The following is a 22,050-nucleotide window of genomic DNA, read 5'->3' as shown; positions in this document are numbered from 1 at the left end:
AACTGTGACTAACAGAATTCATTCTGGCTTTCTCGAACCCCAAACACAACCAGGACAGCGACATCATTTCTGAACTGTAGCTCTAAGTGCCTGAAATGTCTCCGCGGTTCTAGTTGATCTCAGCATTGCTCTGACCATGTCAGCATCCTTGTGACAACAAACAAGCTTAGCCTTCTTTGTGCACTTCCCAGCAGAACTCCGAATACTGGGGTTGAATGTTAGGGGGTCTAACAGGAGAGGGCAGGGCCAGGTCTTCATTAACATTTCGGGAAGCTCTCCAAAGGAAAGAACATCAGCTTGGCTTGTGTTGGAAGTTTAAGCAGATGAAGAAAGGGTTAAAATAAGCAACTGATTATGGCAGAGGCAAGGAAGTGTTAACCAAAGGCAAGACTAGGCTAAACTTCTCAATAATCAGATAAAACAGAGCAGCAGGTCACTGCACTTAATTATTTTCCAGAAAGCATCCCCTTCTCTGTATATCTTATTATATATACCTTTACCTCTAAAATCACTAATCTCGAAAAGATAGTTGGCAGTTCCTTATTCTAAAAGAAAACATCTATTCTTCTCAAACCGCCTTTATTCTAGGACTTCTGGACCCTGTGAAACTGCCAATGAAAACTGATCCAATTTTAGGATCAAAAATTGTGTCTAAGACAAAATCAAATTTCTTGCTATCCCCTTCTTCTAAATCCTTCAAAAAGTTGGATAACACCACCCACCAAAGACCCAAAGTCACATTTGGGGTCAGGATGTTTTCCCTCTTGTAACAGATCTTTGGTACCAAAGGACAAACATATGGCAGATGAGAAAGCTTTGGATAAAGTAAGTAACCTGCGTGAATAGAATTGGGATGTTTCCAGAAGTTAAGATGATTATTTCAGTTCTCCTACCATGTCCTTGCCCTCAGCCAAGAAACGAGGAGCTAGATAGCAAAGGGACATGTGACAGAGGAGCTCAGGAAGGCAAGACGTTTGAAAATGTGCTTGTAGGCCGGCCAGTGAGACACTGTTTCAGCTCTTAACTGCTCAGGGCCCTCCATCCAGCTCCAATTCTGGGGGATGCAGGGACAGCGGCTGATGTCTTCTGCGCAGTGTCCATCCCCCCTAACGCTAAGGAATAAGGCCAGAGCATGCTCTCTCATTCGGAAAGACTTAAAAAAAAAAAAAAAAAGGCAGGAATAAGGGTGCTGGACATTCTATAAGCTTTTTCCCACTACTCACAAGAACACAGCTGTGAAAATAAATACCACCCCCCAAACAAGGATCTCAGCCCACCAACAGTCCTCCTCCTCTTCTCTACCTTGCTCCAGCTGCCACCAGCATCGCCTCGCTCAGGCAGAAACGCACTGCCTGGGAGGGAACGGCGGAAAGGGGGAGAAGCGGAGGGGACCCCAGCCTCTGGCCGAAAGCCGGCTGGGGGCCTCGACAGTCACCACTCACCCGGGGAAGGGAAAAGCTCCAGATCGACTTTTTCCGTCTTGATGATGGTGAGAGTCGGTTTGAGATCGACGGCCGCCTTCATGGTGCCAGGAGTGGGGGGCAGACAGGCTTATAGCAAGTTTGCTGTTATTCTTGTTGTTTGTCTTTTTTATGGGGATTAGTAACAGGGGAAGGGGGACGGGGGAAATCCGACTTTCTTCCCTAAGATCTCAAATTCCCGCTGACTTTTCCCCGGAGCCCAGAAGGTGCGCGCCCGGCACTCTCTCCCGGGAAGTTGGCACTTTGCGGAGAAGTGCGCGCGCCCCGGGTCCCAGCCTCGCCTGCGCCTCGCCCCGCTCCTCCTCGTCCTCGCCCCGCTCCTCCTCTCCGCCGGCAGGCAGCTTCAGCTCGCTCTCGCTCTCCGGAGCCGCGCTCTCCCTCCCTCTCTCCCGCCTCTTTAGGGCGTTTCTCGCGGCGCCGAGCCTCGGCCGCCGGGTCTGCGCGCCCGCCCCCCCACCATCCCCCAGGATCTCCGCGGGGAGGCGGTCGGGGGGGCGAGGGGCGGGGCAGGCGGGTCGGGGGCGGTCCGGAGGCGGAGCCGGATACCCGCGGCCAATCGACGGCGGCGGCCCGAAAACGAAAGGAAGATGGGGCGGAGCTCCGCGGCCACCCGCGCCCGCGCCCGCCGCCCACTCTCTGCCCTGGCCCAGGCGCCCGGCCGCGGATGGCTGAGCGCGGAGCGGGCGGGACGCTGAGCCCGCTCCCCAGCCGGGAAGGGCCCAGAGCGCTCGAGCAGGCTGGGTGCAGAGGCTGCCGCGGCCCTTTCGGGAAAGTCCGTCTGATTCGCCACGCATTCTTGAGGACTTGGTCACCGGCTCCTGCCCCTCTTCCCAGTAGCAGCATAGTTTTCCGAGTGCGTGTACATCATTCATTCACAAAGACTGACACACAGGACGTGAGGCATGCGGAGGAAGGGGCGTGCGTGCGAGCGGCCGCAGGGGGTTCTCGAGCCAGTGTCCTCTAAGGGCTTTGGAGTCCTGGACTCTCGCCGGTTAGTGAGTCAGGAATCGGTGCAGTGTTTCTGGAGGACCCTTCGATTTTTCAGGGTCCCCCTCCCCCTCCACCGTGTCATGGTTAAGAAATTAGTTAAGAAAAGACGGAGGCAGCGTTCGTGAGCAGAGTTCGTGAGCAGAATTCTCGCTGCCCTTGAGAAGGATCAAGCCCAAGGCAGCCTCCTGGAGACCCCAAAACAAAGGCTCAAATGCTTATGTATTATTGGGAGAGCAGAGAACAGGGCCCCCAAACTGGAATGCAGTCATGGGCTTCCATAAGCGTCCAGTTTACCTACCCAGCAGGTGTTGGGTGGAAGGGGAAGCTATTCTTCTATTCCTCTAATTATGTCACCGTCGGCCTTTCCTTTCACAGACTCTCCTCCACTAGATAAAACTGACAACCCTACTACAACCACCACCACCAGCAAAAAAAAAGCGGTGCAGAGGCTCTGTGGTTTTAAATTTCTGGAGTACATCATTCGCAGCTGTGACAGAATCAGTGAACAGCCCCTGTCCCATTTGGGAATTCCAGACACTTTGGACACCATAACACGATCCCCAATAATTCATGACTTTGCACTAATAACATTGGTTATCATAAGTGGAGCTAGTTGTTCTAATTAACAGATCAACCAGTAAATCTAGAGGAATATACACAGACATATGTGTGCATAGCGAGAGCCACACATTGAGATCTACCTTCGATTAACTAGAAGATTAAATAATCTTTCTGAACAACCTCAAGGGAAGCTATTTTTAATACTGTTTCCTGATTTCTAAGCCTCTGTTGAACTACCACCACTTGCCTGCAACTGACTTAGATCAGTTTTAACACACCTGCTTACCTTCACCTAATCCCAGTTTTGTCTCCTTGAAGCATTGGTTAGCTTGCCTGTTTCCCACAGCAGATGAGAAAAGGAGCTAGGAACAGAAAATAAATCTCTGGTTCCTGGTTCAAACTTCAGATCATGCCCGTCCTTCAGTGGCCAAAGAAAAATACTTGTATGTGACAATTCTAATTTTTGTAGGATTGTTGTAATCCAGCTGTTTCCAAAAGGTATGAGAAAACAATGCTGGCCTCCAGATGACAAGAACAGACACTTCTGATCCTGGGAAAAGCTGGGGGAAGGGCTGGAAGAATGAACTGGATATTTCCACGTCCGAAGGAGCCGCAGAGGAAAGGATCTTGAACCCATCCTGCTTTGCCTCCTCTGAATACATCAGCAAAAGAACTGAACAAATCGAGAGCTGCTTTGGGGGAATCTTGTTTTATTGATGTTGTGTTAAGAAAATGTTGTTATTTTTAAATCCAAGTGTAAGTACTTAACTTTTCTACTTGCAACCGAAGCTGCCTCAGAGCCAGTCTTTTTTCTCTTCCCCAGAATCTTCCTCAGCTTTCTCCCCCAGACTAGCCTGAACCCTGCTGCTAACACCCTCCACCATCAGACACTAAAAGAACCCTCCAGAATCCAACCAGAAACACTTTCCACTCCACGCCAGCAGTGGGGAAACTTATTCCTTTGGTTTTGCAACAATGATATCTCACCTGACTATCCATCACCCTTTGTAGCCCAGTCCTGCAGCACAGAAGCTCAAAATATGTGAAGGTCCAAATCAAGGAAGGGTGGGGGAGATAGCCAGGGACCACCACAGACCTCCAGGAAATCTCCTTGTCCTTGAGGCTGATTGCAAACAGTAAAGTTATCACAAATCATGCATCTAACTTCAGATCTAACTGCAACTTTGCTTGGGACAAAGAGCACTGATGTAAACAAGTTAAAATATGTTCACAAATGTGGGATATTAATAATCGAATCAGGCCTACAAGTATCAAATCAACGCTGATAAATGAAATTTTCATTCCCTTTGCGACACGAGTAGATTCTTGCAAATCTTCTATGGACTTTAGAAGGCATTTCTCTCTTACCAGATCCTAAAAAGCAATTCCTAGCCCAGTGCCTGACACATTGCAGACACTCAGGAAATATGTATTCAGCAATGAACTATCAACTTCCTGGACGCTAGGGGCATCTACCTTGCCACCAGCTCTCTCTAAGGCAAAGGTTTAAGTGAGTTGTTTCTGCTATGGCTTGTGAAGATGAACTAAACCATGTCAACAAGTCCACCCCTAGGTCGGTCCTTTGTCCCCCATGGCAGAGCAGAACCCCTATTCCCCAGCATTCATGTGCACTCAGGTTCACTTGTGCCTCAGTTTCCCCACCAGCAAAACAAAAGCAGCTGGGCCTTGCCTTCCAGCTACTTAGGCAAGTGGTTTCAACTCGTGAGGCACTCGAGAAAAATCACCCAAGGAAATACTTCCTTGCTTATTTTTGTCGTGCAACAGTCTGCTCCTCCTACAATTGGGAGAAAACAGAATTGTATTTTTAAACATTCTTCAGACCTAGGGAATTACACCCAGCATGTGCTGAAACTCCCTAAAAGAGGAATATCATGTCAATGAGGATCAAAACAGGACTGCAAGAGTTGGGGCACCCGGATGTGAGGTTAGACATTAATGATATCAAGGAACTAGTCACATTCTTTATAAGAATTCCCTCAGACGCATAGATGTCCAAAACACAAACTTTCTCTTTACTACTCCGCCCCTCGACTCCACACCAGCCTCAGTTTAAAAAGAAACAGAAAAATACACCGAGTTTCAAACAGTCGTGGAAGACAGACTGTCCCTCTCCACAAGCATGCTAGAAGTTATTTGTCTCTTTCTTGAATCTTAAACTTCACCAAACCAAAGAACCTCTGAGTTTTGAGCTAAAATATGCTGTATTGGAGGTAGGTGCAAAAACACTCCGACCACTAACGGCTGATCCAGAACAAGTTTATGACTCACAGATGTTGATTTACTGGTTTAAATGTAAGATTTAAAAAAAAAAAAAAAAAGTCCTCCATTAACAACCTGTCTGAGTTGCATTTGTGGTTGTTATTTCTCTGAGAAAAGGCAACAGTCTCCGTCACACACAGGGACCTAGAAACAGGCCTCTGAAGCTTCACTCTAAAGCAAGTGGTTTCTCCGTGGTAAGTTGAGTCATTAAAAAAAACACAGTGGGACAGAAAACAGCCTGGGACTTCGATATCTACCATTATCAAGCAGCACTAAAATGGCAAATTGGAGATCGAAAGGAAAATGGAAATAACTCTCTTAATTAAACTCTGATGCCAGAAGGCCTGAGGGTCAGTTTAAGAACCCAAGTGGCAGGCTCTGAGCTGTTGGGCTGCGGGCTGGCTCTGTGACCTCAGCAGAGCCACTTAACCTTTGTGTGTGACAACCTCATCTCTGTTTCAGGGAATAAAATCACCCCTGGCTCTCCCAACCATGTAATACACACTCATTAGCTATTGTTTAGAAGGTACAATAAACAATGGGCCATAAGAAGAGCCATAGTTAGGGGAAGTGGGGGGGGGGTGTAGGGAGGGGCAGGGAGAGGGAGGACTTGGGGGCTCCTTGGCCCCGGGAAAGCTTCCACAATCAGACAAAGATGAGAGTGAGCCGTACGGGCTCTGGTGTTGGACTCCGGTTGGAACTCTAGCTCTACCCACTAACGGGCTGAATTCTTGCTCCGAAGTCACTTACCCTAAAACCTCAGCTCCTCCACACTCAAGGTAGAGACAACAATATCACCCCCCCCCCCTTTTAAGGTCATTTGGAAGAGTAAATGGGATAATGCATGCAAAGCACTTAGTACAGTGTCCAGGTCAGAAAACGTGCTCGGTTAAAGCTAAATCATTGTTCCTGCTATTAAAATCCAGGATGAGGTAGAATAGTCCAGAAATCCTGCTCTGCCTCTAGGACCATCCCCTTCTCAGAGTAACTTGGATACTCTGTTTACCTGAACCGTCTTCAGGGAGTGATAGGGAGAATGATCTTGTTTAATTTAAAAATCTCTCCAGACCCCTACCTCACTCAGTTCCTGATTTGGGAACCTGCCCAGCTTTGGCCTCCTTTGAGAAATCCCAGCACCACCTGGTTAGAAGAGAACACTGTAGATCTGTATGTGTTTTAAGTCATGGAAAACCCATAGTTCAAATTCAGAAGGAAGAGCCTGTGGGTGGTACCCGGTGGAGCCCTCGTCCCGGGCTTGGCTTTGTCACATGACAGAGCTAGCTGGGAGTCTCTTAGAGATTTCCAAGTCCAGCCCTCCTGCTCGCCAGAGGGAAAAAATGAGTTTGAGAGAGTAGGTCATTCAGTCCAGAGCCACACAGCCTGAAAAAGTCAATGTCAGTCCTACAACAGTATCCCCTAGACTGTAGTTCCGTCTGTGGCCATCTCCTTGGGTCTATTGATATCACATTTGGGGAAGCCATGCCATTCGGCATAGTCTGTTACTGGACACTCTCGAGACACAAAGCAGGATCCAGTGTACACAGAAGTGGATAGATGATCAGCCTCAATTTCTAGAAATCTGACAGTGTTCTCTGCACCCGATGTGTTGTCTTTGGGCAAATGCAGTGCAGGATAACCACACCAGCATTCCCTGTGGGAGCCAGCTTGGCATGGGCTGTAGGGAGAGAAAGGGTCTGGGTTGGCTCTATGGCTGTCTGCAGTTTCTTTAGACTGTAATTATGAACCATTCAGCTGCATCTGCAGCCCCAACAATGTGGGATGGATTGGCCTAATCCACAGACCAAGCGACACTATAAAATCCACGAGTTTAGACATCACGTATTACTCCAGCAGCAGATCGGGCTCTGCTCCCCCAGAAAGAGGTGAGGAGCTGCCTATCAAGCCTGCAGGGTTCCGAGGTTTCCTCCACACCCACACTGAGCCCATTTCCTGGGATTGTTGCGCCCTCCTGGGCCTGGATAATGCAGAATGCAGGCTACCCTATGAGCCTTCGGGGACCATGTAATTTGGATTCCAATTTAAATTGTCCTAAATTGGCCTCTCGAGGAGGTAGAGGGATGATAGCCTTAGCACAGGTGGCAGTAGCACCAGTGTTCTTTAATGACCTGCAGAAGCAGAGAAGCAGGGTCTTAGCAAGAAGCTCCATACCCCAGGAGTACAGAATCCCGGCCCCCGCCCCAGGCTGCAGGTGGTTTCTTCTGGTGGAAGGCTAAGCCCTTCCTCTGATCTCACCCTGCTTTTCTCTTGGGTTACAAAGACAACAGCAGACTTCAAAACAGATGTTCTCTGCAGTTGTGGTCTGAATCTTAAATTAAGATAATTTCATTGTGGAATCTTCCCCCTTTTCCTCCCCCTTCCATTTTAAAATGCCAAGGCAATTGCCCCAAAAGACTAGCATTTACCACCCCCAGAGATGAAGGAACAGAGATAGGGTGGGGAATTTCTCCAGCCTGTTCCCGATGCTGGAAGGAAGACAGAGGGAGCTGATAGCACCAAAAGAAGAAATTGTCCTGACAGGGGAAAAGGACAATGGTACAGGAGGAAGGACTAGAAAGGGAGCTTCTCGGAGAACAAAGGAAGAACAAGATGGGGTCAGGGGGAGGCATGAGGAAGTATAGTCACAGCAGTTCTATGTCCTTGGCATTTGGGGATCCCTAAGATCCCCAAATTTTAATTCTCAAAATGAAATCAAAGCCTGGTAATGCATCCAGTATAGTCACAGAGCCCATTTCATGGTCCTGCATGGTCATCAGCTATGGAAGGACAGTAAAACAAATCAATAGGAGGTTCTCTAGCTGGAAGAGTTGCACAGGATGGTGAGGGGAAGAGAGGGGAGAGGATCTACAGAAGATGCAAGGGGAAGGCCAAGCTGGAAATCGACCTTGAACACAGACTTTCCCCTACGTGGACGTGCTGTATGTAAAGAGTCTCCCACCCCACCCCCACGATGTTCTCCTCTTGTGCTCACCTGGTGAACATTTGAATGGCCATGTCTCCCTCGAACGCTCCATAAAGGCAGCAACGGGTCTCAGCCATCACAACCTCTGGGGCCCAGCTCAAGAGGGCAGGAGCTTAATAAACTCCACCAATGATTTAATTAATGAACAAATAACTTCCTAACATTTCAAATATGGATCTTTAACTCAGATATCCGTCTTCCATCTTATTTACTTACTTGTTTCTTTCTTTGTTTCTTTAGTTTTGTCTAATGTATGACCCAACGTTGCCCAAAGTTCAAGAGTAAAGACCCAGCCATGTGATGTTTTCCAACTGAAAATGTCTTTATGAAATTTTATTGTGCTCCTGTCCTCTCCGATCTCCTTTAAAGGAAAATATTGCTTAAGGTCAACATATTCATTTTATTTTTCATCTGAGCATATTCAGTATAGGTGTGAAAAATGGCATCTGGCTTACCACAAAGCCAACTAGTGGCTTTGTTGTCAGTCTGAACTTTATGCAACATATTGTCCATAATCTCACTCTGCAGCTCAGAGGCAGTCTTCAGCGCTTTCTGAACTTTAAGTTGAATCTTCTATTTCACTGATTATTGTGAAGGTAAGATGCCCAACCATTATTACATCCATTATTTGTAAGAGTCCAGAGAATGCATGGACCCATTATCTCCATCTTTGTGAGGCAGTATAGACAGTCAGATGCTTACAGGGAGGCCAGTACCTGTTACAAATCCCCTTTACCTTGTCAAATTTGCTCTAACTGGTCAGGTTCCTGGAAGCGTGGGCCATACTGTAGGCATCCTCCAGAGTGAGAGAATGAGAGCAGGGAGGGAGTGAGAACAGGAAGGGCAGAGGGAACTAACTGACCCACTAGCACTTAACAGGTCACACACACACAAACACACGCGTGCGCATGCACAAAAACAAACACCTAAAGAAGACCTAACCCCTCCTGCTGGCTGGACTGTAGCAGATCACTGTTCCTATACTTGGTTATATCTACTACTGGATAATGGAAGTGTTGCAACAGAAAAGCAGCTGATCTTAAACCAAAGAAACCAAGGAAATAACGGGTTTGGTCAGGGTCCACTATTACCACCAAGCCATGAGGATCATGAACACACATTATTTTATATCACCTCAACCGGAAGACCTAGGTGCTTTTTTTTTCCTTGGGCCTATTATATGAGAAGAGGCCCAAGAAAAAATTCAGTGTGTTACACTGAGAACATCTTCCTAGCCAATAACTATAACACTCTGTGGGTCATCTACAAACAACTTACTCAGGAATATATTCCCGTCTCACCTTAGGCATCCTTCATTGAACATTACAGTGTCGTAAGGAATTCATATGAATACTACCTTTGGCCCCTGCTAAATCATGCAACGTGGAGGGCTTTTTAAATTCCCTTGCTGTTTCAGACCCCCCCTTTGCACATGAACTGCCCTAAAAAAGGTGCACAAAATCCAAGTTTCATAACTATTCGGGAGCATGAATCCATAAAAAGAACTCTAGGGTGTCCAGGGTAATTACTCATTTTTGGAATTGACTAAGTACCCAATACACCACTGATAGAAAGTTGACAGTTGAAAAACAGCCTCAAGAAGGGACATGTCAACTTCTCCGGGATTTCAGCTGGAATGTAATGCTCTGCGCTTGAGGGCGGAGGAGAGATGAAACCTTCTTTTACTTGCAAGGAGCCAGCTGTGCTCGCTTTGCATCTTACATCACCTCTCGGGAAGGAATCGGGATGGAGTGGATGGTCCTGGCAATGACGCATGAGGTGGAGCAGACCCCAGCTCACATCTCATCTATCTGGATTGGCTTCTATACAATAAAAACCTTTCTTCCTCGGAGTTAGTGAAGAGGAGAGAAGCAAATCCGACACGTGTGACGTGCAAGAAGGCGCCATTTAATCAGTCAGGCCTGTGAAGCACTTTCAAGCGTTCAAGGCTTGAAATGATAGGTAATGATAGGTAATGTGGAGCACGAAGAAAGTAGAAAATAGAGAAGTTACTTCTTAATGGAAATGTATTTCATCAGACTGATCAGAAACATGTGTTTTCCCCAGACTGGGAAACCATCTTGAAAGACTTCATCACAAAAAAGCCTTGGGTGGGAAGAGCCACTAGGGACCTGCTGAGAAGGGGAGGGGGGAGGTGCAGCTGGGTGGGGAGCTGGCAACAGACTGTGGGAGAAAGAATAAACAGCAGTCAGCTCTCTGGTGGCACGTTCCCAGGAGAGATCCCTTTCCAGGAATTAAAAATTCTAAATAATGTTGAGAATTGTCAAAAATCAAAAAGATTACGGACTTTTCTTTCAGGGAATTCCACGGCATTGAGAGAGACCAGATGGCTGGCAACAACCATTCCCAGATCCGGGAGAGACCCAGCATCCACACAGACTCTTCATTTTCAATGAGCTAACGTTTTCTGTCATGGAGAGTACTTTTTTTTTTTTTTTAATTGAATTGAATTGGGCTGAGGTGTAGAGGTAAAGAGACAATTCCAAATAAGTGTTCCTGCTTCCAAATAGCCCATGGGAGGACGGACAGTTGCTCATCAAATCGACTCTCGGGCTTTGGTGTCTTAACTTCATAGAACGCGCTTAAGCTTAAAAACAATTGAGGAGGCAATGCTGTAGAGTAGTTAAGAGCACAGGCTTGGCAGTAGACAGACAGAAGGTTGAGTTTCAGCTTGGCCCCCCTCCAGCTGTCAGTCCTTTGGCCTCAGAAAGCCTCATTCTTCATCTCTAGAATGGAGGTGATCACCATGCCCAGCTCACATAGTGGAACCAAAGATGGAATGAACGTGTGCCAAGTAATTTGCTCTGTGCCTGATCCAGAATGAGCCCTCGACAACACTTTGCTCCTCTCATTCGCTAGAAAAATCAGAATTGTGACTCTGGATTTGGTGAGCATAAAATTTTCATAGAAGTTAATCCAAGCGGTGGTATGCAATGTTCCGACAATGGGATTAGGATATGGTAACCCCCTGCCTTGGTGTGTGCCATTAAATCCATAACATAATAATAAAGATAATTTTAGGTCTAAGTATGCAAAGCACACCATCCTCTTGGATGAAAAGGGATTGGTTCCTGTTATAGAGACATGACATAGGGGCGCCTGGGTGGCTCAGTGGGTTAAAGCCTCTGCCTTCAGCTCGGGTCGTGATCTCAGGGTCCTGGGATCAGGTCCCACATCGGGCTCTCTGCTCAGCGGGGAGCCTGCTTCCTCCTCTCTCTCTGCCTGCATCTCTGCCTACTTGTGATCTCTGTCGGTCAAATAAATAAAGAAAATCTTTAAAAAAAAAATAGAGACATGGCATAGGGGTCAGAAGTTCTAATCATATGTTCACAGCTACATTACACATTAGCAGCAAAAAGGAAAATATTCACCCTTGGGCCTCTTCCAATATTGGACTGTCCCCACTCTGGGTTGCAGGTCTCAGACCCATTCCATGATTCTGTACCACCTGAGCAAAATAAGAACTTGGCTTGTGCCATCTGGCTTTCAAGCTGGTCAGTGACCTAGGAGGATCTCACGTACTATGTAATACATACCCTGTACCATGCTGTCGGAGGCATTCCTCCAGCCAGCCCCCGTTGGGCAGTACGCCGCCATATTCACTCTACGAAAGTCTTGTCTTGTGTTTTCCCATCTTACATTTCTCTAGGCTCTCTGTCTCTTTTCCTGACACTAGAGTTTTCTAACAACTTGGGCTGCAACCTGAACTTCAAACCTTCTATCGCGCCATACACATGCATTTTAGTTACAGAATTCTGGACCCATGTAGCACTCCTTCAAGCTCAGACTTGCCACCCAGAATTCAGATGGAGTGTTTTACTTGCTGGCATCAACAACCCATGCTGACCAGTGGCCCAAAAGAGCCCAAGGAGAGGTGATTCATGTCGCCCCTTCTGCCGCCAGTCAGAGCCCTCATTGCTCTGTGTTGCCCAAGAGTACCCAGGTTTTCCTATTTCGGGGGCACCGGCTACATAATTTGTATTCTGGCACCACCAGTGCCTGGCACCTGGCCACCCAGGCTGGTATATTAGAAACACACTTAGTCTCCTCACTCGTTGCCTGCTCCATTTTGGCAAGATTAATGCCACATCATTGGGGAAAGTGGACTTAACTGGTTTTCTGGGGGTGTTTGGTTAAGCCACCCCACCCCCGCTCCAAGTTGATTAAAGTGTAGCTTTGCCCTTTCCAACAACCGTGGCAAACAAATGATGGGGAAATACTCCAAAATGCACATGGCTGGGTCCTCTCGTTCTTTTTTTTTTTTTTTTTTTCCTAGTGACTTTGGGGAGGTTTGGGCACTGATCCTGCATACACAATACTGTTCTTGTTCTTCTTTTCTCTACAGAGCAGCCTTGAATAGCTCTGTCTAAAATTATAAGCAGGGGCAGCCCTAGGCTCCAAGAGATCAGAGCCCTCATGCTGGGTCTGAACAAAGACCTTGCTTTTACCCAACAATTAGCCCTGTAAAAAAGGACATCTATCTCCCTCTATTAAAGCCACCACGTGCCTTCAAGTCAGCCCATTGTAAAGCTAATTAAATAACACGCCTCTCTCCCCATGCAGGTCTCCTGATTAGCTTTCCTCTGTCCAAGACCTCTCTGCAAGACGCCTAGAGATAGACAAGCCAACGTTCGACTTCTCCTAAGCTCCCCCTTTGAAAAGCCATCTTATCAATATCCTTGAGTTTGCTTATGCTCCGTATTCTTCCATTAGCTCAGACTTTAGTCACCTCCACCTTCAAAGAATAGATACAATTTATTATGACCTACTATGATTATTATCTGTTACTAGTATTTAGCATTATTTTAAAAAATAATAATAAGTGACATGGGAGGGCCAAATTTCTGCCCCAGAAAGCTTTGGTGGGAATGCACCCACATCAGCCTGAAGGCACTGTCACCAGCCCCGGAGTGTAGAATGTGTGAAGGACTTGCAACAGAAGTCGCAGAGCCTGGGGGAGTCACCCTCACGCCAGCCACAGGGGCCACAGCCCCGCCCCCATCACCCAAGTCCTCAGACGGGGGTGACCAATGAAGCAGGAGCACTTGGAAAGGTATGCTATAGGAAAGCAGAGACAAGAGTTCAACCCAAATGTTGTAAACATGATGTAGAAATAATGAATTTTGATCTTAATAATAATGAATAATGAATTCCTTCAAAGCCTGCTAAGCAGATAAAACCCAACCACAGCCCCAAAGACCAAAATTGGCCCCTGCCTGCCTTCCAGCCACGCTTCACCTTCTCTCCCGTAGAGGGACACTGCACTCCAGGGCACCCCACCTTGTGCGGATCCCTCGAACACACCCCAGTGCCTCATCCTTCTGTGAACTTCTGCGGGCCTTGCCCTTTCCAGGAAGCCCTGGTCCCCCTGTCCCACTCATCTGTCAGGACAAAGCAGCAAACGTAACTCTCCCACCCCCCACCCCACTCCCTCACTCCCCCTCCATCCCCACACCATGGAGGTGTCCTAGGTCTTCCTGGATAAAATTGGGCACGTCCACCTCTGCCCTCTCAGAACAAACTGCCTCCCAGGCAGGGCCCACAGGCTTCTCTGACTGAGCATTTCCAACACTGCTGACGACACACCTCAGTCCTTCAAGGGCAGGAACCATATTCGATTCAAGTGGTAATTTCCAGCTTAAAAAACAGTGACTTGGACATAGTGACATAGTAAATGCTTAATAAATGTTAAAAGAACAGGGACGCCTGGGTGGCTCAGTTGGTTAAGCGGCTGCCTTCGGCTCAGGTCATGATCTCAGCGTCCTGGGATCGAGTCCCACATCGGGCTCCTTGCTCAGCAGGGAGCCTGCTTCTCCCTCTGCCTCTGCCTGCCACTCTGTCTGTCTGTGCTCCCTCGCGCTCTCTCTCTAACAAATAAATAAATTAAAAAAAAAGTTTAAAAAAAAAAATGTTAAAAGAACAAATAACTGAAAAAAAAATGAATGAAAGAAATAACGAATAAATAGATGCATGAATAAAACTAGCATCTGATATGATGCTAGGCCTGCTCCCAGCTTCACTACACACGGCCCTGGGTGCTTGGAAAAGAATACTGTTATTTTAGGATATGGTTCTCCATCCCTCTGAAATTATCCCATCTGGAGGTGCCTGAATGGCTCAGTCAGTTGAGCGTCTGCCTCATAGTTTTGGGCCAGGTCATGATCTCAGGGTGGTGAGATCGAGTCCCACATTGGGCTCCATGCTCTGTGCACAATCTTTCCCTCTCTCTCTGGCCCTCCCCCCCAATCATGCACACACTTCTCTCTCTCTCAAATGAATAAAGTCCTAAAAAAAAAAAAAAAAGAAATTGTCAGATCTCATATGCATGCGTACTGACACACATACGTCTCAGATACATTTTTTTTTTAAATAATGGAATGGAAAGAGAGCAGGCCAGCCATTTTCTAAATCTGCTTAATAGTTCTAGAGCTTAACTTTTCAAACAAACTCTAGTCTTTGAGGTCTCTAGCTCATTGAGTCACTGGACCATATAAATCTTCCTTTCCAAGTGTTTTTAAGAAGATTCACCAATCTTCTTGAATGTCTGATACTGATGAGTGGGTAACTAAATTACAAAGTTAGCCCATATACATTTAAGTTTCCCAAGAAATATTCATAGGCCTCCAAATTAGCAAAAGGACAGATGAACAGAAAGGGTGCGGGGGGGGGGGGGGAGGAAGGAAGGAAGGAAAGAAGGAACAGAGAGAAAGAAAGAAAGAAAGAAAGAATGAATGAATTAAAGCATGTGGCAAAAGATTTTGAACTCTGCGAAATCCCCAAACATTTATAAATAGCCAAAGTCACTAAAAGATTACTATCTTTAAAACATAAGGCCTTGGGTGCTTGGCTGGCTCAGTCAGTTGGACGGTGAGACTCTTGATCTCGGGATTGTGGATTCGAGCCCCACGTTGGGTGTAGAGCTTACTTAAAAAATTTTTTTTAATAATAAATATATAAACAAACAAACATAAACCTCACAGCAAAACTCATTGTCTGTTGACTTGTCTACAAAGTCACATCTAAGCATGATAAATTTGGGTTGGTTCTTTCCTTGTTATTTCCCTATCACAGTCCCAACTTCGAAAAAAGATGTTTTTTCCAATATTTGAGGGCACCTTCCATAGAAAGAGAAATCAAGGCATAAAGACAGACACAGAGGAAGATTCCATGGTCCTCCAGCAGCAAGAGATAACCATTTCAGCAAGAGAGTTTATAACCTCCAACCTGAAACTGAGGGAGAAAACACTGTCATTCACTTGGCAGTCACTTTGTTCTGGCCAACTTCCTACTTGCTAAAGTGGAATGCCCACTTTATAATGATCATAATGGATTGAAAGCTGTAAAATTAGATTCTGGCTGGCAATAAGCTCTTTATTACTTGACTTTACCACAATGTGCCTCCATTCTCAGATCTTGCCTTAAGGAAGACCCATCCTAGACCTCTAAGATATGTAAAAATAGGATAACAAATGAAGATAAATAGATCTACATTTCTATATAGATCTGACGCCTCAAGATACAGCTTGGTATGAATACAAAGCAGCCATTGAGCATTGAGCACGTAAAAATCACACCTGTTAATTTATCAAGGCCAGATCAAATAAACTACATGGCAGAAATAAACTATTAAAACAAAGATAAATAGAAAACATGGTAGCAAGGGAAGAATGATTGGAAATAAATATAAGTGTGAATGCCACCATATTAATCAAAGAGAAATATCAGATGCATATAATCAATGCACTTTAAGCAAAGAGTAGGAACGTAAGATAAGAACTAGGTTCTGTAAATGTGAGTACTGTCATGGAGATATTGGGTACAAGAATTAAGTACAATGGGTAAACACAATATTTTTAAGGTCCTAGAAAATAGCATATTTTATGTGGGAGAGATGTGGCTGCTTTCTAAATCCAACTGAGGTTTTCAGCAATATTAAAAGCCATAAAATAGACAAATCAAGACACAAAAGAATCCTCTCTTGAGGAGGAGGAAGAGTTCAGAATTGACGGTATGTTGCAGCTGTGTTGATAGTTCATGTCAATACATTCCAGTTAGCAGGTTATTTAAGCAGTGACATCAGAGTAAGCTGGCCACATAACTCTGCAAATGGGATCCCTTAGGAGAGCCATCAGGCGCCACCCATGTCATGTTACCTTCAAAAGAGTTTGGGTCATTTTAAATTCTTTATGTGTCAAGCCTCAGAACTGAATGTGAGTAAGCACGGCTCCCTTCCTCTGATTGAAGGTCACAAAGCACTTCCATCGACGTCATGTCCCAGCACCCCAGAGATATGTCTAGGAGGAAGGCATGCATCCCAGCTCTCAGCAGGCCAGTGTCTGTCCAAAGTGGAGAAACTCTCCACCATTTTTGCTCAACTCTGATCCATGAGAGCTATGCAAAATACTGAAGACACACATTTGCTCAGCTCTTGCAAATTATTCCTATGTCCCACATCTCTCTCACCTACCACTTGGAGATCTTTAAATGTGGTTTTTGCCCACCAAGTCTTTTGTCTTCCTTTGTTGGATTTCTTATTAGACCTTTCATCACTTATGTACCATAAACCATCAGAGTCCTCATTTTCCCACCAAGAAAGGGTGAGGGGGAAAAGGAGGGAAGGCATGGTGTGGTGGAGAAGAAATTATTAATGCATTAGTTCCCACCCAACTTCACTCAGAATAGAAATAAGTGGAGCCATCATTGGGGGGTGGATAGAGTAGGGTCCCAAGTGATGCATCTGGTTGAGCTCAAGGATGAACCAGAGGAAGAATGAAATCAGGGTCGGGATTAAGGGAAAGGGGAGGAAAGACTCAGCTCCCTTCCCATGGGAACTAAGAGGCAAGGGAAACTGACATGGAGTAAGCTCTGGGCTCAGAACATCCAATGTCTGCTACACATCTCCCTCACAGCTGCAGCCGGCAAACGTTGGGAAGCATTAGAAGTAATAGCAGCTGGTCACAAAACACATATTTCTAAATTGTCTTTTTTCTATTTATATGTGTAGACTGGGATTTTATAATAACATGTCCCAATAGTGACTTCAAGACAAGTAGGACCTACATTACAAATGCACGAACAATACATTCTGGGAAATGTTCCATTTTTCTAAAGTCACATACCCCCATTCTCCACCAAGGGCCAAGTGAGCACCTGAAAGAAGAGACAGAGAAAAGAGGGAAGGGAAGAGAACTTGGGGACTCGATTGCAGATATAATAACTTCTTGACACCTCTACTCTAAGAGGGAATTCCACTTCCCTTAGATTCACAGTGGTGGTTCCTTCAAGATGCCCAAATCGAATATACTAATTTTATTAAAAGTCCTTTTCATCACAAACTCTATAGATTCAGAATATTTGCCAGACAACCATTAGTGGCTTTTTTTTTTTGAAATCTATCAAAAATAAGACCAAAAAAAGTAAGAAGAGAAATATCAATATTAATATCTTAGAGAAACAAACATGCATTAAATGGGATTTATACAATGAAGTCACAAAATGAATTAATAAAATTTTCTTTAAAGAAGTCTGCTGATTTTTTTTTTCTTTTTGGAGTTAAAGAAATTCTGGGAGATTTATTTATTTATTTATTTATCCTTTGCTTTATTGATTCCTCTTAACATTCCTAAGACTTAAAAACAATACACCAAGAAAGACCAAAAGAAACACACTGAAGTAACTTAAAAATAAAATACTGTTTGTTTTGGTTTAATCGTGATACAAGAGGTAAGGGGAAAGTGTTATGTTCCACTTTAGAGATGAGGAAATTGATAACCATTTAGCATAACTAGATTTTTGGATTTTGCATTCTTCACTAATTGCACATAAAGTGGTCGCTTTCTGCAGCCTTTTCCTCATAACTATCATTTCATAGATCCTGTGCAAAGCCCAGCACAGAGTTTAATATCAGGCTACAGAGTCAGACTAACCTGAGCTCAGAATTGGGGTCTATAACTTACGAACAGTGCAACTTTTAGCAAGTTACATATAAAGCTCAGCTTGCTCCCCTATAAAATGGACTCTCAGATTTTTTGGTACGATTTAAATAAGATAATATATGTAAAATATTCAACAGTATCTGGCTCAAAATAAACAATAAATGACAATTTCTTTTCAGGTTAAAATTTTTAAAAATCACATTTGAAACCAGACTTAGAACTCAAGCACCCTCAACTCACCAAGTTCACCATCCATCAAAAAATACTCATCACAGTGAGCAATGTTGAAGAATCACTTGATGCAAATGAATACCTATGCCATAGATAAGAAATAGATAGGTGGCCTACATATTTAAAAATATCTGTTTACAAGAGTGCCAAGACAATAGGATAAGAAAAATTTTTACTTAAGTAAACTCTGTGCCCCCCCATGTGGGGCTCGCACTCTTGACCCTGAGATCAAGAGTTGCGTACTCTACTGACTGAGCCAGCCTGGCACCCCAGGATAAGAAAAATCTTTTTACAAACAGTGCTGGGATAATGAGCTATACATATACCAGAGAAAGAAATTGGACCCCTTACTTCACACTATGCACAAAAATTAACCCAAAATGGATCATAGACCTAAATGTAATAATTAAAGCTATAAAACTCTTAAAAGAAAATATAAGAGTAAATCTTCATAACCAGGGTTAGTTGATGGTTTCTCTGCTATGATACCAAAAGCATGAAAAACCAAAGAAAAAATAGATAAATCAGGCTACCATAATGAAAAACACTGGTGCCACAAACTGAAACATCAAAAAAGTAAAAAGACAACCCATATTAAGGGAGAAAATATTTGCAAAGTATATATCTGATTAGGAACTTATACTCAGACTGTATAAAGAACTCTTATAACTCAGTAGTAAAAAGATAACCCAACTGAAAAGAAATGGGCAAAGATTTAAACAGACATTTCTCCAAATACAAATCGCCAATCAACAGGTGAAAAGGGGTTCAAGATCATTAGTCATTAAGAAAAATCAAATAAAAATCAGAATGAGATACTATTTCAAGGTCACCTTGAAAGTTATCAGATATTGATGGAGGATGTGTAGAAACTGGCACCCTTGTACATTGCTAGCAAGTATGTAAAATGCTGCTATTTGGATAACAGTCTATTAGTTCCAGAAGAGTTACCATATAACCCAGCAATTCCACTCCAAGGTATAAACCCATGAGGAATGAAAACATAGTTTCACACAAAAACGTTTATGTGAATGCTCATAGCAACATTACGTATCCCAGTCATAAAGTGAATACAATTCAACTGTCAAATGATGGGTAAATAAAATGTAACATAACCATAAAATGGAATATCATTTGGTGATGAACAAGAAAGAAATATTAATAAATGGTACAACATGGATAACCGTTGAAAATGCCAAAGAAGCCAGTCACGAAAGGCTGCATATTGTAAGACTATATTTACAAGAGAAAGCCAAAAGGGGCAAATTTATAGACAAAAATTAGACTGGTAGTTACTAGTGCATAGGAGTAGGATAGATGAGGGAGGTGACTGCTAACAGGTATGGAATTTCCTTTAGGAGAAACAGAAACGTTCTAGAATTAAATTATGTGCTATTTGTGCAATATCGTGAATATATTTAAAACCCCTAAATTGTACACTTTAAATGGTCAAATTGTATAGTATGTGAATTATTTCTCAATAAAGTTCATCTCAACACTGTCCAAAAAAAACCCCCCCAAAAAAACAAAAAACAAAAAACAAAAAACAAAAAACAAAAAACCCTCTGCTTTTCCAGAGGCAAAGTCAAGACAAATAAAAGGGAGAGAAAGAATTTCCTATCATTCAGTAAAGCCTGCCCAGTGGAGTCTATGAACATCATCTCAAGACCATGTGCTTAACCAAAGTTCAGTGGAAAAACAGCTAACATTTCCATGACCTTCTTTTCTAAACTTCCTAAGTGGCTCCGAGAGAGGCTGCCCGGGGAAACTCCAAATGGAACCTAAAAATATTATCTCCTGGCTTTATAAACATCAGGAATGCTAATGAAGTGAGGAGCAGCAGACCTAAATTTCCTTCAGGTTGGGAGGCCCGAGCACAGTCTGAACTCATCTCCAAAGGCCCAGGAGGGGACAGAGGAGGGCCAGGGAGGTGAAAATCAGCACAGGGTGAAGAAGGAAAGAATAACAGTGAACGAGGATACATAACGCAGAGCAAGAGTGACCGCTATTCTAAACATCAGTGAGACAACCCCCTTTCAAATCAAACTCTCCATCCTCATTCTGCTGACTAAGTTTGGACAGATGAGTGCTTCTCGAGGCAAGCACTCAGTATCTTCACTTTCACGTAATTTGCAAAGAGGCCAGAGAGGAAATGGGTTGCCTTGGTCTCTCCTTACTCTGGTGTGCAGTGGGAATATTCTTAAAATTCCCACTCTCCTGATGCTCACCTGGCTGCCCAGCGTGGGTATGTCGGTCTTAGCTTCCCATCCAGCTTATGTTGATGCTCCTTGAGGACGACCGTGCCATCCTACTTTGTATGCCCAATGCCTCATGCAGAATAAAAGGAACACAAGTAAGTGTTGACAGACAGAATAAAAGTGCTCTGCTCTAACCAAGACCCTAAACCAATCAAAAACCTTGAATTACCTCTGGCCCAGTTGAGGACCAAGACACCAAGCACCCCACCAGTAGCTGTGATGCTTGGACAACCAGGATACAGATATTTATCACGTCCTCTGCTCTATGGCAAGTATTGGGCTAAACATGGGGAATATGGAAATAAATGGTACATTCCCTTGGCTTAAAGAGAGAGAAACTGAAGACAAAGAACCTTCTGGAACCATCTTTGGATTTTGTTCTGAAGAGTTTAAGGTGTGTGTTTTGTTTTGTTTTGTTTTGTTTTAATTGAATAACTTCTTAACTGATTAACTGATTTTAAAATCCTGGGCAGTTATCACAATCATCCCAACAGATGAATCTCATGGCCTTGTCTTGTTTATCCAATAGACCTCAGTTGAATGCCTGTGACAATCCAGGTACTCTCCAGGTACTAGGAACAGGACCAGGACAAAGGCCTACCCTCGAGGTACATATATGCAAGTAGCAAAGACAAAAATCAGTGATTGCAACACAGTGAGATAATCTACAATTCAGGTACTCAGGTATTGGGGAAATACAACTAGGGCCTAAACTAAGAGATTGACAATAATCATCATCAACATCGTCATCATCATCCTTATAAATTCGAGAGATATTTAGGACCTAAGACTGAGAGGACTTGTGCCCAGCTCAGTATGAGGATATGGTGATCATCTGCTGCTTCTGCATCCCTAAAGCTTTCCCCCGTCTTCCGTTACCAGATCCCTCCAACTTCCCCTACCAGACCTCTTATCACACTTCCCTTCTAGGAAAGACAAGAAGACATGAGCTAAAGAGAGAGAAGGAGGAGGAAGAGGAAGGAGAAGAGGGGAACAAACAGACCCGGGAAGAAGAGAGCAAGGGGTTTGACAAGATTATCGCTATCCTAGGGTTCCCCGGACTGGCTCTTTTGGACTCTTCGGTTCTGTGAGTCGAGAAACTCCTTCTTCAGTTTAAGTTAATTGAGCCACTTGCAAACAAAAAGAGCCTCAAACAACACTAGGGTTAAGGCAGAAAGGAGGGAGTCAATACTAACTACTAGTTTCCTAGGCTGGTGATTGGTAGATCGCTTGACTTTCTCCAAGACAGGATTGGCGGTCTAGGTAGTGTGACAGAGGCAGGAGAGAAAGCGATGATCTCAGGTGTAAGTTTG

General features: G+C 44.4%; 1 protein-coding gene across 2 annotated transcripts in view; it reads right to left on the bottom strand.

The window, feature by feature from the left end:
• ETS1 (ETS proto-oncogene 1, transcription factor) overlaps positions 1 to 22,050 on the bottom strand; it is a 126,125-nt gene that overhangs the window by 62,060 nt on the left and 42,015 nt on the right. Inside the window, exon 1 of one of the 2 annotated variants that reach the window (XM_080815507.1) lies at positions 1,443 to 1,892. The exons of the other annotated variant lie outside the window; for it this stretch is intronic. Coding sequence (XP_080671633.1) covers positions 1,443 to 1,524 — 82 coding nt within the window. The 5' untranslated portion in view covers positions 1,525 to 1,892. Of the gene's footprint in view, positions 1 to 1,442; positions 1,893 to 22,050 lie in introns of those variants that run through there. 2 annotated transcript variants of the gene reach the window in all.

The sequence above is a fragment of the Martes martes genome (assembly GCF_963455335.1).
Source record: "Martes martes genome assembly, chromosome: 10".
In the NCBI taxonomy this organism is placed as follows: Eukaryota; Metazoa; Chordata; class Mammalia; order Carnivora; family Mustelidae; genus Martes; species Martes martes.
Note: the sequence above shows the minus strand (reverse complement) of the source record. Positions and strands in the feature narration are given on the sequence as shown.